Source organism: Sander vitreus, chromosome 5 (genome assembly GCF_031162955.1).
Source record: "Sander vitreus isolate 19-12246 chromosome 5, sanVit1, whole genome shotgun sequence".
Lineage (NCBI taxonomy): Eukaryota > Metazoa > Chordata > Actinopteri > Perciformes > Percidae > Sander > Sander vitreus.
In genome coordinates, this window is record NC_135859.1 from 13,619,706 (window position 1) to 13,638,805 (window position 19,100).

Consider the following 19,100-nt stretch of genomic DNA (forward strand, 5'->3'; position numbering starts at 1 on the left):
GGTTAAAAAATCTTTTTCGGCATGTTATACTTGTTTTTTTTTGTTATATGTTTGCCTGCAACCAAATCATTAATGATGATGTTACCCCGCTCTTTTCTTAGAATTTGACAATGTTTGTATTTTAGCTGTAAGAAATGCAACACTGCCAGAGGGCTGTGTGTATGTGTGTGTGTGTGTGTGTGTGTGTGTGTGTGTGTGTGTGTGTGTGTGTGTGTGTGTGAGTGTGTGCATGTATGCTCTCCTGAGTTGACAATAGACCTTTACAACATCAAATCCCTACAAGGTGAGGCACAACTCGAAAACGTCCTTTCATCGCCTTCCTTATCTCTTTCACACTGCTGTTGGCAGCAAGAAAGAGAAAGAAAAACTGAGAGAGGGAGCATTATAATTTTATTATAAGGACAGAGGGGGTAAAATAGAGCGCAAGGGATAAGGATCTGGAGATTAGGATGGAGCAGAACAATAAATTATGCAAAATGTTTGAAAACACATACAGCTATAATTAAGTGCCATTTGATTTTAAATGAGGTGACAGCAAGGATTTATTTATCTCCTTAACCCCCTAAAACTGCCATTAGCATGGCAGAACTGTGAACTGTTTGAACTGGTAAGAAAACAAGGCCCTGATCTGATACACAATTACAGAGCACCCACAACCAAAGACTCTCACACACACACACACACACACACACACACACACACAGAGTGAGAGGTGAGATCAATGTCTGCATGGACTAATCGGTTCATTGCAGGCCCAGCAAAACCACAGGAGCCCACTGCTAATAATGTAATTATAAATGAAGCCTGAACACTGCTGTATTAACAGTATGGCCCTCAGTGAGGATTTCCACACCAACTAGTGTCAGTTGGTGGCCCTAATTTTACTACACTTTGCAACTATTGACATGGATTTTATATTGTTAAAATAAAGGTGTTGTATTTGATGATTTAGGTACATGATGTCGTTTTTTTTTAAAACAAAGTGCTTCACAAAGGAGCCCTTTCTTTGCTGACGTGTGGTGGAAGAAAAAGTCCTTAAATCTATGGCAGTTACCTTTCATATTATTCGTGAGTGGCCACTACCTCAGTGCATGATGTTAACGTTTTTAGTAACTGCAATGATGAAGCTACATCACCATGGGTTCACCTGTCTAAAGCTATATAGTGTGACCTTTTAAACATCAATAATATTAAGCAACATTCCCAATGCAACTAAATCAGAAGGATTTATCACTGCTTTTCTATGCAGTTACGTTACAGCATGCATGGATTACATTTCTGTGATTGGTCAGATAGTTTATCTGTGAATAGGTAACACTTGATTTGATGCACTGCAGTGTTAATACTGCACCTACTTTGTTGTATGTGGAATCCAAGATCTTACTCACTCACAATTATTTCATGTCCCAGAAACTGTTGTTGCATGTTGTGTCATAGCTGTGACATGTTATGTTGTCTTTAGAGTTAACTTGGGACATTAGCCTCGATGTGGTCTTTAATTTTGTGACAGGGTTCCAGTAATTTCTGTTTTATTCCAACATTGCTCTTTAGTTCCATCTCTCAACATAAAATCAACCGCACAAGCAAGTTACCAAAATAAGCCACTACATAATCCATAAAAAGTATATATAGAATATGATGAAATATGCATTTTTTTCATAGTGGCTATGGAAATGATATATTCTGGGTTTGAATAGAAGTTTTGCCAGATCAATGTCTAAGAGCGAGGCCTTTGTCTGAGAGCAAGTCACAGTTTCTCAACCCTCAGCGCTCCTTAGTAGATTTCACAGTTTATATTATGCACAAATGACAAAGAGAAAATACTGAATAAGTAATAGGCTATTTCCTGGTAGCACATTGAGCAACTTTTTTTCCCTTCTGTAGGCTTTTCAGTGGGGAGATTGCATGAGTGAACGCTTGTTCTCAGTGTTTGTGCATGTGTGTGAGGGGGGCACAAATCTAAAGCTACTGACTGTTTATCTGAATCCACTTTGTTCATTAATTCATGGGTGATATTTTATGCATTTAGTGACAACGTTTAAAGAAGTAGACCCAAATGCAGACACAAGACACTGAGGGAGACGCTATGTTATGGGAGGCTTTAATGATTATCATTCTCTAAAGGCCCAGACACACAGAGCCGACGGCCAGACGTCGGCAGAAAAGGCAGTTGGGCTGATCAGTGTCCCCGAGTTGGTCAAAAAAGTGCCTCGGAACACACCAAAGCGACGAGACGTAATACGTCTCCATAACAGCAGGCGGCGCTAATCTGTATTGTCGCCCAAAAATGAAAACCGGCAGCTGATTGAATGAATGCATCACATGGGTCTGGTTTCTCCGGAAATTCAAAGACAGACTGTCATGGCGGCTTGTTCAGAATAAGATCTCATATTGTACTGAAATAGTTCACCGAAATGTGTTTCTAAAAACATTTTAAGCGAGAAATAGGCCATGCAGTTGCTGAATCTGTCTTCATTTCAGATCGACAAAGGTCAGTTTAAAAGATTTTCGTCAGATTTTGAGAGACTCTAGTCACACTCATTCCGCTCCCCGTTTCCGGGTTAGCACTCTACCAATCAGATGGGTCGTTTGAGTCCAACTGCCGGCAGTGCCCGCCCCGCCGATGTCAAATCGGCCAAAATGAAGGACGGACGACGGCACCGAACACACCGAACAGACTCGAGTCACTGACCTTGCCAGACTGTCCAACGGCCGATTATCGGCTCTGTGTGTCCGGGCCTTTAAGGAAGAAGTTTGGAGGGGCTGCAGAGCATCTGGTGGCAGAGGACGTTGGACTAGTGTATTGAAGGTTCAAGTGGATTGCAGAGAGAGGCTGAAGAAAGCAACAAGTAATCTTAGACTGGAGACAGTTGAATGTTGTGTGGACTGCAGGGGAAGGAAGATGATGGACATAAGGGGGACAAAGGCTGGACAAATTTGCAGGTTAAAACAAAACAGACTATTCAAAAACAAATTAAGGTGATATTATAATGGGACACTTAAAGAGTGATGGGCCTTAAATAGACTGGAACCATTTTAAGAAGCGGAGGAGTAATCAGGGAAACTACTGGGACAAAGGCAATTCATGAAGATAATCCCTAAAGAGTCAAGAGCTGGCATGTGGTGCAGAAAACACAGTCCGTAATATTTAGCGCATTCTGTACAGTACCTATTAGGGTTAGTCTTGAGGCTTTGTCTCCCTTAGTATCATTTGATCTTGTGTATGAGATTATGTTAATTGTCACATTATGTATGTGCACATCTTTTTGTGAACATTTATTTTTGTCTAAAGTAATAGCCCTTCCTTCCTTCGTTTTTTCTATATTCGTCCTGCTACTTATCTATTTCTCTTTATCCAGCTCTCTCCCCGTATCCCTCTCTCGCTCTCTCTCTCTCTCTCTCTCTCTCTCTCTCTCTCTCTCTCTCTCTCTCTCTCTCTTTGGGTCATGGGGGAAGACTCTTTTTTTGGGTTTATGGGGGAAGACAGATTGCCTCTGCTGAGTTTCTTTGATCCCAGAGACCTGCATGCACACTGGAGCTGTTAACAGGTACCTGCCTACCTGCCTGCCATGGCTGAATGACTTACTGACTGCCCAACTAACTTAGGGCCCCCCATCGTTACTGCAGTAACATACAAGAGGAAGGTGATGGAAGGAGGAAGAGGGTGGTCATGAGGCATATGGGGTAGATAAGAATAGGCTGCCATGCTCAGATATACATGCATCGGTTTTCATTTTAGTCCTGTCAAAAGATCACACACTGTAAACACATAGATGCTGATCAGATAGGAGAAAGGGATTGGGATTTACTTGGAGTCGCTTTTTGGTTCCTTTTTGGAAATAATTGTTATGCCCCATGTGTTGGGAGTTTGAGAGGTGGTGTCAGTCGTCAGGCATGCACAGGACGCGGCTGAGAGGTTGGCTTCCTTAACGAAGGGTCTGGCTGTAATGATTTACAGTACCTCAAGTGAGAGAGGTCTCACACACACACACACACACACACACACACACTCACACACACACACATGCTTGCATTTCTCCATGTCACAACCTCCTCTTGGGTGCTGTTTCAGTGAAAGGTGCCAGCCTGCTCAGCCAAGCTCCTAACAAGAGCCAAACAGTGGGGAGACTGGAGAGGAAGAAAAGAAAGGTGAGGTGGGGAGAAATGGGGGAGGTGAGGAGGGGAGATAAGAGGAGCAGAGAGCTGTCAACCTCCTGGGACAGAACTCAGTGTCTATGTGGAGCAGTCAGCTAACTGTGCTGCACTGACCAGCAGACGTTGGCTGTGGAGACTTGGCAGGTGTTTGGTTATTTGCTGTTGTCTGCATGTAATAATACATTCACAAACAGCAAGGATTCTAAATTGGACCCTCACCTTGTCAAACACAAACAAGGCCCCTCACCTTTTTTCTCCCCGGAGCAATATTTGATAGATCTTACCCACAGAAGCACAGCAAGCCTATTTGAGGAATGCACCAAACTGTGTCCAATAGACTAGTACTCACAGTCACACTGCGGTGGACAAGCAGCCTAATGATGTCTGTTATACCAGCACAACTGCTATGATATGCTGTGATAATTGCTACCGTCCTGTCCGCAGTACAAATAAATGTGGAATCGGTGGGCAAACACATTAATATGGAAATGTCTACATTAATTTGGAGCATGGTTTAAATTATTCAATAATTAAGCCACTGCAAATTTACACAAACTTCCCCCCTGAATGACTGGAGTGAATAGTGAGGAGCTAGAAACAGCCACGCAGAGGGATTTGTAATATGTGGTCATGGTGTGAATGCATGGTCATATCAGTCGGAGAATTCAGGCACAACTTTCAATTTGGGTGAACGGGCTCTCATATGAAAATGCATGGCCATAGACATTTTACTTACCTTAGCTTTACCACTCTTACTAATACCAGCTACATTAGCATTATCCCACAATAAGTTTCAACTTAGGACTGCAGATGTCAAAAATGTAGTTATGACTAATAAAATTGTAGCTGAGAAATTTAAAAATATATTTAATTTGAATATCTTAAAAAAAAACTCCTGCATGTCCAGCATACTGTACAATGAGTACATTACTTAAACTACATACATGAGTCAAATCAACAGGATACTGAGATATAAGTAAAGTACACCAACCTTTTAGAGTGTAACCTTTCAGTCGAGAGACCTTAAATCTTCGGTCCTTTCCCTCTTCCTCAGCCTCCCTCTGTGTTTGAACTCCTCAGCGTTAGTGTGTTTGTGTGCATCTCTGTGTGTGTGGTGTATTTGAGAAAATGGCCTTTTGTGGTGTCTGGATTTAGAGTTTAAAACAACAGTGTCTTTGAAGTTTTGTGTGTGTGTGTGTGTGTGTGTGTGTGTGTGTGTGTGTGTCTTCCTGCGCCAAAGCACGTACAAGCGTGTCAACTTGTGTAACTGTGAATGTCCTTTCAAAGGGCCTTCACAGATCTGTCCGGGGCCCTTTGATCAGGAGTCCTATGACTTGCCTGCTCTCGACGGCCCTCGAGATGAGAGGGTGCGTGCTGGGTGGGAGACAAGGCTGGTTGGACATGGATGAGACTGTGGATTTTACCCACACATTCACACGCGCACACAAACGTATAAGCATCAACACACACGCACATGGAGATGCTAAAGTGTACAATACTGGAGCTTCACTCAAATGTGATCCCTCAAGACTCATAAAATCCGACAATGCAGATGTGTGTGTGTGTGTGTGTGTGTGTGTGTGTGTGTGTGTGTGTGTGTGTGTGTGTGTGTGTGTGAGTCCTGCATTGAAAATGTTACTTAAGTAAAAGTGTGTAAGTATTGTCAGGAAAATGTACTTAAAGTATTAAAAGTAAAAGTACTCAGTGCAGAAAATATATACAGTATATATATATATATGTGCAAAAGTCTTAATGTGTAAAGTAACTAGTAACTAAAGCTGTCAGATTAATGTAGTGTACCATATTTCTCTCTGAAATGTAGTGGAGTAGAAGTAGAAAGTGGCAGGAAAAGAAAAGTACCTAAAATTTGTACTTAAGTACATTATTTGAGTAAATGTATTTAGTTACACTGTGTGTGTGTGTGTGTGTGTGTGTGTGTGTGTGTGTGTGTGTGTGTGTGTGTGTGTGTGTGTGTCATCAGAAGATTAGAAAGTACTCCAAAGAATCAGCCTATGTAAAGGGCTAGTATTGACTTACTTAAGTTAGAAAGATTTAAGGTAAAGGTTAGCAGTTGCAGGGTTATCCTCTCAATTATTGTAATACAACATTTGTGTGTGTATGTATTTGTGTTTGTCTATATTGAACACAGCTGCTGCAGAGTAAAGCTACCACTTCACGTTTACTTTGAAATAGATTTGCTTTGATATTGCATACCTTTGGCCTTGTGTGTGTCTTGTAGCTTTTGAGTGGACATCAGTTTGGATTGAGATGGATCTCAGGTAGGGTCTAATACTGAGTGGCATCAGCGCACCGCACGGACATACTGTAGACCTGACACTGAATTGATCTGACAATAGAATGGATCAGTGTAGCGGCTAGTAAGTCAGAAGGTAGAGCATAATCCCCTCTGTCAAGTCTCTGTCTCGTCAATATTCAAATCCAGCCGGCTGTCCAATGGCTGTCAGTTACAATCTCCCTCTGGCTCATGGCACAGGCACATATCTAAATTGAATTGGATGTTTGCTTCTCAATGGAAATTGAGTTGAAGAGATGACCCCCTTGCCCTGTATTGTGAACTTGTCAGTTACCCCAACTGAACTAGATTCTAATGTACAATATCTATTCCCAACTAATAACTTATCTTTATTGTTTCCTTTTTTATATGGCTTCTCGTTTTTTCTTTTAGGTTGTCGTACAACCGCTGTCTGTCTCCCTCTACTCAACATTAGTTAAAAAAAATGTCCTGCTTTATTTCAAGGAACCATGTAGATTGACATGAAATGTGGACTGATTTCTATTTGTGACTTTGCTTTCTGAACAACTAAACCACAAATGCTTTCTTACCTTTTCTAAGGACTCCGTGCTCTCTCCTGTAATGATTTATTCCCATTCACTGTGCTTCTCTGTAACACCAAATGCCTAGTGTCAGCATGAAATGAGATAGTATAGACATAGTTTGGTTACCCAAGGTCTGAAGAAGACACACACATACACATCCTTCTGCAGTATATACTGTATATCCTTCAAATAACTACATAGATCCACTGACCTTTACTCATCACCTTTAAACACCTAACCTCAAACTCTGACATCAGCAAGAAGCAGCTGCTCGAATTCTTAAAACGTATTGTGGTCAGGTTGAAAAGGTTCGTCCATCGCCAGGTTTCTCTGGGAAGACTGTTTACACGGTGCTGTCTAAAAGCTAGGTTTTTTTTTTAAATTACTCGCAAGTTTTGATACATCAATGGTCATCTTTTTTTCCAGAGACGTAGGTTAGTGAGGGACTCTCTTGTCAGTTGCAAACCTGTTTTTATGTCATGAACTGCTGAAAAATGTTTATTTTTTTACAAAGAATCTTGTTTAATTCATCTTAACCCCAAGAGATCCCCAAGAGATGGTTGAAGATGTGAGGATCAGTCAACATTATGTCTCTTCAATAAAAGTAACCTTACTCCAAAGGTCTAAAACTGAAAACGGCTCTCACGAGAGTGAAATCTCTCTCTCTCTCTCTCTCTCTCTCTCTCTCTCTCTCTCTCTCTCTCCATCTCCCTCTCTCTTGTTCAGTCCCTCTCTTCCTACTACTCTGACACATGTCGCCCTGGCATGCATGGAAAGGCCTGACCTTTGGAAAGTTTAGCACTTTAAATATTTAGGCTTGGGTTATGATGGATCCTCCAGGCCCTGCGGCAATGTGTGAAGCCTCTGATTAGGGCTGCTGTCAGAGTCATTTAGCAGAGTGTCTGGCTGTTGGTGGCGTTCTCTGTTTGACAGGCGAGCCTTTTAAACAAACAGCGGTCCCAGTGGCAGAGCAGGCAGGGCACCCAGCGCAGCACAAACACCACAACACTCGGAGAGAAACCACTCAGCCCGCTGACAGCTGCAGAGGAAACCACCGGCCACTGTCTCTCAAGATCTTTCTGGCACTTTGTCTTTCTGCTCACTCACTTTCTTTCACTTAGTCTATACTTGTACCGCTGCCTGTTTTGTTTCCTCCATTTTTTTCTTTTTTCTTTTCCCCTCTCTGTCGATATATTTTTTTTGTCCATCATCAGAGTTTACATCTCCTTTTTGTTTTCCTCTGTCTCCGGGAGCCACTGAAGCCGAACGGCAAAGTTTCATCTGTTGTGTGCGCTGAGTAAGATTTAGTAAGTAAGTTGATCGCCGGATGATCTCTGAGCAGGGCTTATGCTCTTAATTTGTCAAACATCACTACTCATTATCAGCTGAAAATCAGGATAGATGCACTCGATTTCATGCCTGCATCGTCCCGTGATTAGGACAGCTTACATTGATGTTCACGTTGAAATACATCTGAGCCAGCCTTTTCATCTCACTCTGAGACAATCTCCCGTGGCATCAATCCTGTAAATATATGAGTCTTAATATGTGTGTCCTATTCTGTATTCAGAGGAAGAGCCAAGTCAGCAGCTCCAGTATTAATGCATGAGAAATGAGCAGAGCCCATAAGAATTAAAGGGTAAGACTTCCCTTATTAAGATGTAAATTTCGGGGGAAAACTTGCCGAAATGAGGATACAGTGAAGTTATTGTCAACTTTAGCCTACTTATGCATTTCTAAGAGGCATTGTTGTGTTATAGTTGTTGAAATTAGATACACACAGCAAAGCACCTATTTTTTGGCTCATTTTCAGCACGAGATCAACCAATATGCAACCTATACTTCACTGAACAATTTACACTTTTGGCAACATTATCTAGTGACAGTATACATGGCAACTATCGTGGTAATTCAATCTGTCTGTGTGTGCTCCTTCTTTTTTTTTCTCCCTCTACCTTTTTCTCATTTCAAATTTGCACTTAACACCTTCCTGGGGAAAGGCTTCTCATTCATCAACGGTGTTTGTCCCGGTGACAAGCAGGGCGCCTCCTGCATATCAATATCAGCTAAGACAATGCTGAGCCTGTAACCTTCAGCTAAATGTCATTCTGCTTAATCCTATTTGAAAATTAAACATTGAAAAACCTTTAGCGTACCTTCCTGTCTTCCTTCCTCTCTCGCTCCCTCCTTTATTGGCCGCCGTTCCTATAGCTGTCTGCTCTCCCTCACTCCCCTTCCTGCTCTTGTTTTGCACACTGTGTGACATTTGTATTGTTTTGTATGTGTGAGTGTTTGTATCCCATAATGGTTATTTAGCAGAACTGATTTTAATTTAATGTCACTGGGAAAATAATATAGGGACAATTTGTCTGCCCCTGGTAGTCATCTGCATTCATCCAACCGAGTCTAAAGCAGTCATCAAAGAGGCAGACTTAACTACTTCTTCCTTTGTTCTGTTTTTCTTGAGACAGTCCACTCACTCTGTGATGGAAGTAAAGAGAGCGATCCAGACTGACACAAAAATTACCAGAAAAACAGAGAAAATAGTGACCAAAGTTGTAAGCGGAGGGAGAATGCATTCACATGAGATGGAACCTCTTTGTCAAATCTGCGTATTTACATAAACAGATCCTCCCCTTACAGACGGTAATTACTACACTGACAGCGGTTGGGAAGCAGAGGAAGAGGATGTCTGATTTGTCCAGATACACACTATGACAGAGGCTGAAACTTCATCAAAGGGCTCTGCATTGAGAGGCCCGCTTCTTAGTATGCATGAAACACATGCGTGATATACTTTACCTCCTCTTCCTTCTTACACACAAGTACGCCTCACTCACAAAACACAACTATATGGTACACGTTTGAAGATACAGTGAGGAATTGGAGGGGAGGCAGGGCAGGATAAAAGGAGACGCAGAGATTGCAATGAAAATGCAATCATTTGCAGTCGGACAGATATAATTCTCCGTCGGAGAGGGAGTGTGATGCAGCAGCTCAAAGACAGCCTTCAGCCAGCTCTCCATATGGATTAGATTGACCACAATCACTCGTCCAGAGATCCCATTGAAATACGCAGAGTGAATTACAACGTGACTACCCTTGATGTCTTCATATTGAAGCCCTCCATTCACTCTGGAGCTCGAAGAATTAGAAAATGCGATGGAGAGACATACTGAAGCAGCACTAGAAGCAGTTAAACAAGACGGGAAAGCAACAAGAGATGAGGAGGATTTCCTCTATGCAAAAATTAGTCACCCGAACAGAGTTGGTATGAAGTTCAACAGTTGCTATCTATATATCATGACTAAGCCACAGTAAGCATCAAATAGACAGAAAGGGGAAAACACAGAGACCTACAGAGAGCCAAAAGCATCTACTCTCTTTTCTTTTTTTCTGTTTTAATGTTCTCTAGAACATCCCTTCATCCTTCATTGTGTGTGTGTGTGTGTGTGTGTGTGTGTGTGTGTGTGTGTGTGTGTGTGTGTGTGTGTGTGTGTGTGTGTGTGTGTGTGTGTTTGCATGAGTGCAAAACTGTAAGTCTGATAGTGTATTACAGGAGCAGAGACTGCTGTGAAACTGACCCAAACAGCATGAAAGAAGAAAGAGAAGAAAACTCCCATGTGGGAAGTTAAAGACTGAAAGTGTTTCAGTCTGTGGTGTGTGTGTGTGTGTGTGTGTGTGTGTGTGTGTGTGTGTGTGTGTGTGTGTGTGTGTGTGTGGGAGAATTTATTTTGGACAACGGGTTACTCTACGCTCACACACTTCATACACCAACATAACTTGTGGAGGACACATTTATGTCTTCTGTGCTGTATGTGTGTTTTCATTTAACCCTGAGTGACAAATGTTTGTCGCTATTCAAACAGCTTACGTTCTGTCTCTTTATGCTTTCCAGGTGGGAGATGCAGGAGAATGCAGAGCTGGAAGACGGAGAGAAATTTATGGTAGAGGAACTTCAGAAAGCCTATTTTGTTTGCTGCTGCGGCCCGGGACCGCAGGATCCTCCGGAAGCTGATGAGACACTGGCAAAGCAGACCCAGGGGGAAACGCAACAATCCGATAAAAGTGCTGCCCAATAACAGCCCAGGCAGTTGGAATTTTTATCATGTTGTAAATGTTTGCTTGTAATACTCACTTGCAGCTCTCAATGTAGCAGAGTGTGTGTGTATGTGTGTGCACATTTGGAGGTGTAATAGGGTTTGTGCATGCACTGTGTGCAATGAGTTTGCATATGTGTGTGCAGGAAAACATGAGTGAGAGAGCGGACAAGAAACTGTGGAACAACAAAAAGAGTGAGGGAGACGTTGCTTCCCTCTTTATGCACACGTCTCAGCCAAACTTTCTGTGCTTTTCAATGCTGCATCAGACACATTTCATCTTTTTGAAACACATCTCCAGAAATCAGTTCTGGGAAATAGAGAGCCTGGATTTGTTTGCCTGGGACAAGATGGGACTGTGTGATCATTTTGAGACAGTGAGTGTAAAGACGTTGGTGTCAGCATACTTTCTCCTGGTTTCTGAAAGCAAACATCAAATATTACGGTTGGGAAGCAAGATGATGTATGTTTTGATTACGCTGTGTCCCAAACATCTGCCCGACTATGTAATATCAGTCAGTATTTTACGTGTAATAAGATTGCTCAGTATATTTTTCCAAGTTTGTCCATATTTAGTTATTTAGAGACTATATTAGTTATTTATAAGATGTTTTAGAATTACACGTGGAAATAAAATGATATTCTTACTTCAACAATTAAACATGCTTGGACATTGTGTGTGATCTCTGTACAATCCATCATTTATGATGATTTATGACTATGGAGTTAGCATTCCATTTTTGAATACATACATTAGATGTTCTTTCGTGTTACATCTGATGTTCACAACACAAATCGTACTTTTTTCATCAACAGGAATACAATTTCAGCTCACAAAGGCTACTGCACACACTGTGCAATTCCTTTGAGACAGAGGGAAAACGTTTTCTGCTCCAGAGAGAGATGTTCCTTTCCTTAACTAGATTTTTAATGCAAATGAAGCAAGACTGCGATCGCCAAACCACTTAGAGAATACAATAGGCAACTAAATGTTCAGCAACAGATTTCTGCCTGTGACTCTGAACAAAGGCTAAAAGGCAACAAATGAGTCTTTGTAAATGTCCTGTATTCGACATATCAATTAACTCGTTTTATTTTGGTGTTGCAGAAAAAAAAAGCATTTGGCTAGCCAAACTGTTCTTGTTCTGTGAAAGAAATGCTTTGATCTCTTTCTTTCACCCTCGCCATCCCTCCTAGAGTAAGTACCTGTAGGGTTACCTATTTGTATTTCCATTGCGTTTAGAAGACAACTGTCAGAAAGGCTGGCAGTATAATTCACAACAAATCATAACAAAGAATGATTCATCACAAAGAATACATTGCATATTTCATTCTACAGTATTCATTCGGGGATTATCAAACCTTACATAAACATTATCGAATCCCGGAGCTCATCGTGACATATTCATGCAGGATAAACAGTCACAGCAGTTTGACTCCTCGGATTTCCATTTCAATTGATTACCCTCAGTATATTAGTGCATTATCCACAGCAAACTCTCACAGCAGCAGAAACATGTTGGTTTTATTTGTATATTCACCCATTGAGTAAAACAAGCTTTTTTTCAGCAAGTAGTGAGCCAACATTGTAGCATTACAGGAAGACAACCCTCCTGCCGGAGTGCCCTGGTTTCACTTCATTTCCATGTCAGGTCCCGATTACTTATTAATTGGCCTCAAAGTTACAAACAAGTCATAATGCATTTGTCACTGGATTTAAAATAATCAAACAAAGTAATTATTAAACTACTATATCAAATACACGCATCAAGGATGATGCTACTTTTCCAAACTCATGGTAATACTTTGTACATGGGCAACCACAATACGGTCATATGATAAATTTAAAGGGGCACTATACAGTTTTGGCAATTTCTTCGCTGTTTTCTCGCTTTTTGCTCGCCGGTTTCTCTATAGAGCTCCCCCTACAGCTTCGGAATAGATATTTGGCAACACTGTCGTAAAAACTTGTTGGCGACTCCCCCCCCTCCCATCTTCTCCCTCTGGTCATGTGCATTTGTTTTCAAAGAAGCCGGCGAACGCACGACAAGTAAGCCCGTACAGACAGATCATAATAAAAACCTTTGCAGACAATAGCAAACATCCTGAGGTAACAATAACAAACAACAAACAGAGTTTATCCCAAAGATACTTACAAGTGCAACAGCGAGAACGCCAGGTCAGCATGGGATTTGCAGGCCCGCCGGCCCAAAGTCGCAATGGTGTTTTTTCCGCTCACAGGCACTAGAGGGGAGCGAGACGGCCACAATTCAACCCGAAAAAAGTCATATAACCATTTCAATGACTCCAAAGCTGTTCAGTTAAGGTAAATTAAGCTATAAAAAAAAAACTGCATAGTTCCCCTTTAACAGTAAAATGTAGCAAAGATTTAGCAGCAATTTATTTACTGTATATCCTGTAAAATGTCTTTTTATACAATATGGACTTAATGCGAGCTCTCGTGACATAGTAACCTGAAAAGCTCTGCCATAAAGTTACCATCATTAATTTTAAAAGCACATCAAGGTTCTCAGGTGCTGCCTTGAGTACTGAGTGAGCGAGAAGCATCTCATTTACTAGTCAAACTCAGTGGATATCAATGCCACAATATGTCATCCCTGTTTCTTATTTGGGTCTCCCCTCGTCGCATTTCCAGCGCTCTGCTTGAGGAAACAGGGTAGCTCAGCTCCCCTGAGAAAGAGCTCCAACTTCTAGAGGCCGTCCGGAAGTAGGGCATCCAGCTGTAGTTTAACCAGTAGGCTGTTTCTGTGAATCATAAAAGCACATGTCATACAGTTGCAGGTAAACAGGGTGTGGCAGGTGGTGTTTGGTAAGGCACCCTATCAGTAAGTCTGGCAGGTCTAGTTTCAACCACGAAACCAATCAAATCATGCTTTTCCTTTAAGTAGCTTGCTCTAATCCATTTCACTCTGACAGTTTTCCTGAGAACAGTCCTGAACACTTCCACCCCAACAGCTTCTCCTGGGAGGAAACTGATGTCCTTGTGCCAGAGGTGGAAAATCAATCCTCCTGCCAGCCTGATCTAATTACTATCATTATGTTAAAACAAAGGGCTGTGTATATTTACCCTATTTGAGGGATTTACATCAAGTTAATTTAGTTGCCATGCAAGTCACCAAAGCACAACACAGGCCCAGGTGAGAGAGAATCTTGTGTGTGCCTATCCTGACGTAAAGCCCTAACATTTACCATACACTATCATGATAAATGAGCGCCATGTCTATAATGTTGTACTCCCACTATCAAATCACAGCCACTCACACATGCACCACCCTCTGCTCCACTTCTAATGGCATTGACACATGTAAACATGCAGAGGTATTAGACTTGATATATTTACAGTATTCTTACTTTATACAATATTAGAATGATGCTGGAATTAAACATAATTTAACGTAATCAGTGCGTCATGTAGTTCCTCTTATGCAACACAGAATATAAAGTGACTGTCAGGGGAGAAGAATGCATTATACCCTTAAGACAAAAGCACACACTTGCATGGAGTCAACCAGACAGCCTAATGCAAAATCAGAGGGCATTGGAGTCTCCACCTGCATGAGTCCAGTAACCTTCACTTCAATCTTTTCAGTTTTTCAAAATATCCCAGAAACCTTTTTTTCTCCTTTCATTTTCTAGGCCCCAATCCTCTTTAATAATAACATATTGAGAGAGTTCTCATATTAACATTATCCGAAGTGAAGGAAGTATTCAGATCCTTTACTTAAGTAAAAATAATACACAACATTTAAAGTCCCGGATTCAAAATGTTTTGTTTGTTTGTTCAAAATTAAGTTTTATCCGCAATACTCCACATCACTGGAACATACTTTATGTTCCAGCTAAATATTCAGATTAAGAAGCGCTGTTTTGTGGAATTCAAACTCACATATTGTTCATCATTCATTATCTTTCTTTACTTAAAAAAAACCCTAGACAAACATTGATAACTTCTCAATTACAGTGGTAATTGTTGGGCATCTGGAATGAGTTATAATTGTATATGCTTAAAGCTTCCTACCTCTCGTGCACAAGCTCTTGTTTACTATGGATCGTGTATATGCGTGTATATGAATCCATCTTATAATTATCTGGGTTGCGTTAACTGCAAATTAAGGATCTCCAACAATGCAGAGTAAATGTGTACATAACAGAAGAACATTTATTCAATTAAATTAAATTTCTTTAAAAACCTAAAAGATGGGGGGCATTTGATAACACATTCAGGGCTGGAGCATAGACTGTAAATAAAGATGGACGATGCATCTCCACTTCCTCCCACTGTACAAAAGTGAAGCCAAAATATCTCGGAAATGGGCGCTGCCCAGGCCCCCAGGAAGTGTGCTGGGCTTTGATGCCAATTTCACATAGCGGCCAAACAGTAGAATTACAACTTCTATGTCCATCATGTGCCATGGGGCCCAAAAAGACTTTTTTCCCATAGTCTTGCATGGCGAAAGACATGTCTGTTAATCTATGGATACAGTTTTTTGAGCGTCACATTCCCCAGTCACGTTAGCAGAGAGCTAAACCAGGAAGTAGCCGGCTCGGCCAGCGGAGGTCTTTAGAGCACCTGCTCAATGGGCCGCACAGAGCAGAAGCAGTGCCAATCATCTGGGTAATGTCATATACAGCAGTTGAACTTTTTGGACTTCATGAGCCACAGAGCAACTCTCATAAGAATGACCGGGACCCCGTCTCAAACGTTGTATCCAGTTATTATTATACATCCATGGCGATGCCATTTTGTAATTTTGGAGCCAGAGTCTGGGCAGTAGTAGTGGTGGAACCTCTGTGTCAAAGTCCCACTCATACAGTACACTTGCCTGACCAATATGCTGTCCATGCTGTCAGTCATGATGTTTCACACCGTTTTTATATCAAATTATAAAAAAACAAACTCATCAGAAAAATTTTAACTTGACCAAACATAAATGTGATAAGAGCTACCTAAAATGACAGAAACCATCTTTGGAAAACATTTATTTGACTTTGATTTTTAAGTTTGGCCAATGTCCCATCTGCTCACATGAAGGGGGCGGGATATATGACATTGATGTCTAATAATAACTGGTTACCAGATCCCAAAATGGGACCTATTCAGTTTAATGGAGTTGCTTGCGTGGCACATAGGCCAAAAAGGTTTCTAAGATTCCAGGTTTACTCTGTGATACGTAGCCCATTGAATAGTAGTGTTTCTCCAGATGGCCCCGCCCGCGAGCTCCTGCTCAGCCCATAGACTTTACATCGTGGTGGTGTCACAGGTTTTTAAATCGCTTTGCTCGGCAAGAGGGAAGTTTGTCAAATAGAAAAAAAATCCAACAATTAAATATTTAGAATAGAAAGAGTCATAATCAATGTTGTTTGCAGTTCGAGGTGTCCTGCCAACAGTTTTACACATGCTTATTTTTCAATCGTGTCCTACGCGTATGGGGACAATCATTTTTGGGCTGCAGGGGGATTTTTTGTTGTAATAATGCAAGTGGCCACTGGAACAAAACTTATTTTTTGCTTGCGTTATAAAGAAACAAAATTAACTCCATATTCGTGGGTTGCCTGATTTATTATGCGATCGAGATGGTTTGGCTTTATATACTTATATAGTTATATTATACTTATAATATACTTATATATATATATATATACTTATACTTATATACTTATATGCACTTATATAGTCTATGGATCAACCCCTGGGCTGGAGCCCCTGAATCCACCCCCCCCCTCCCAAGTCAGCCCCTGATAACTATGCAGTAGCTGTAAAATAAATGTAGTGGACTTAAAAAGTACATCCCCCCCCCCACTGAAATGCAATTGAGTAAATAAATGGATAATTTCAAGTAAAGAACAAATGTACTTTGTAGGACTCCACAATTAAACTTTACATAGTAGAAAAAGCCTTAGTGGTAGAACATCTGTATCCATTGAAGCAGCTGTTGTGCTACTGTCTCTTTAAATATCTCTTCCAGTCTGTTGCCCCGGTAACCCGGAAGCTTCACGCTCTCCGTGCTCTGCACTGCTCAGAGTCCTTCCTGTTTAAGAAATTTCGAGGAAGCAGGAGCAACTGGACAGTCGCATACACTCATGGTGCGTGAGTCGAACAAAAAGCATGCATGCGTCTACTGTAAACAGCTGTTCCTCTCCAAAATGCGTTGACTGTGAAATAAAAGCACACTAATATCCTACTGTACCTGCTCGCAGTGGCTTCATGTAGAGCGACTGCACACCTCCCGGGGAGTTGTTTGTGAGAGTACGAAACATTAAACAGATGTTGACTGTTTTTGAGAGAATGACAGAGCAGTCTGAGGTAGCTAAGCGTGTGAAAATGAATGTTTTGTACTGCCTGCAGCGTGGTTTTAAAGCGAAAATAACTTCGCTGTGTTTGCATAATTAATTTAGTTGCACGTGTGCAAAGTTGGGCGAATACACGGCTGCTGGCGTACCAACACTTACATGTTTCATAGCAATAATGTTGACAAATAGTTGTAGTTAGTTGTTTATCCAGTGTGTTATTGCAGTGTGTATTATCACGGCTCCGTTTTATTTAGTAAGCTATAAGCGTGTAGCTTGTACAGGAGTGTAGTATTCGACAGTGTTATATTGTGTTGGCTCACTGTCACCTTACAGGTGCAGCAAGCTTTGAGGCAATTACCTTTATAATCTGTGGTAAATAAAGAAGGGTTCATTCTCTGACTGAGGTATAGCACAGTGTGAGAGTATGATATAGCACAGTACATGTGCTCCATCATTGGTGAGTTCTACTTCTTATTCTTCCCACATTTGACAGGATGCATCTGAGTGACCTTTGGGAGGGGAGGACCCATGCTCTCTCATCTTTGCTCTGCCACACCAGCCCTGTACATATTGTGGATCACTATGGCCCAGATAGCTGGCCAGGAGGACAGAGAGAAAACTACTGCACTCAAAGGTAAACATGAAGTGATACTCTGAAAAGCAACTATACTGAAAGAGGAGACAAAATAAAAATAAAGTTAGGTTAAAAACCCACATTGCCACATAGACTTTGCTATGATGGACCTTATTTAGAATTTCAACATTAATTTATTTTTCAGTTTTCAGTTTCTCTGTCACATATTTAAACAGACTCTCCATGAAATGTCTGCTGCTTTCACCCGAGTTAAGTTTTTCTCCTATCTCGACCTAAAGGCAAGCCCACCAACGTGTCAGACTTGTCTGATACCTTAGCACACAAATTCATATGGACTGTTGTCTTATATCATTGATTGTGTCCAGCCTACTCGTTTGCACAATCTTGAACACTATGAAGTTTATACATAAGGTATAGTTCCTATTACACCATACTAGAGTTAAAATGATAATACAATTTGGGAAATCCAACAATATTATGCACAAGTCACACTTGAATAAATGTAACAGAAACCCTAATTTTGTCTCATATTGTTATAAAAGAATGTGCAATTCATCTCACGCTGATTTGTGATTGTATGCCTTTAAAATGTATGTGGGCTATCTGACTGTAAAAAAATGTTTATATATATTTTATCCAATGAACTGAAAGTTTTACTTCGCAGTTTATATTTAGCTGGCCCCAAGAAGGGGGACGTAGGACAGGAAATCATGTTCGACTTAACCATGAGCCAAACATATTTACCCACCCTTTTAGCAGATCAATGTGTTTTTTTTTGCTTGATTGATAGAATTTTGCAGAAAAATGTTAATAGACATTTTTGGTGTGGTTATTTGATGGGAATATCTGCTTTTCCACCTGCTATGCTACTTAAGAATGGTGAAAAGCTTTTCAGTTTAAGGGAGTAGGGAGGACTTTGGCGTAGCTGTTGCTTGATAGCTTAACACAATGAGGCGACATTATGAAATTGTAATGTTAGGTGATGTTGCTAGATATTCTCAGGTTATGATGCTGTGATTGCGGCATTTGACTTTGACATTCTGCGAAGGAAAGCAGCAGTGTCTGTTGTGACTCATTTTTGCTCACCTTTGATCTTATCT

At 41.0% G+C, this 19,100-nt stretch overlaps 2 protein-coding genes across 4 annotated transcripts in view; both read left to right on the forward strand.

Annotated features, from left to right (window-relative positions):
* kiaa0825 (KIAA0825 ortholog) overlaps positions 1-11,458 on the forward strand; it is a 128,148-nt gene extending 116,690 nt beyond the window's left edge. For both annotated transcript variants that reach the window (XM_078250487.1, XM_078250488.1), the window contains exon 23: positions 10,892-11,458. In XM_078250487.1, coding sequence (XP_078106613.1) covers positions 10,892-11,075 — 184 coding nt within the window. In that variant the 3' untranslated portion in view covers positions 11,076-11,458. The remainder of the gene's footprint in view (positions 1-10,891) is intronic.
* A 5,662-nt stretch (positions 11,459-17,120) lies between these two features.
* arb2a (ARB2 cotranscriptional regulator A) overlaps positions 17,121-19,100 on the forward strand; it is a 159,592-nt gene continuing 157,612 nt past the window's right edge. The window contains exons 1-2 of one of the 2 annotated variants that reach the window (XM_078250489.1): positions 17,121-17,198; positions 17,899-18,039. In XM_078250489.1, coding sequence (XP_078106615.1) covers positions 17,934-18,039 — 106 coding nt within the window. In that variant the 5' untranslated portion in view covers positions 17,121-17,198; positions 17,899-17,933. Of the gene's footprint in view, positions 17,199-17,237; positions 17,362-17,898; positions 18,040-19,100 lie in introns of those variants that run through there. The other variant, XM_078250490.1, reaches the window with a different exon arrangement.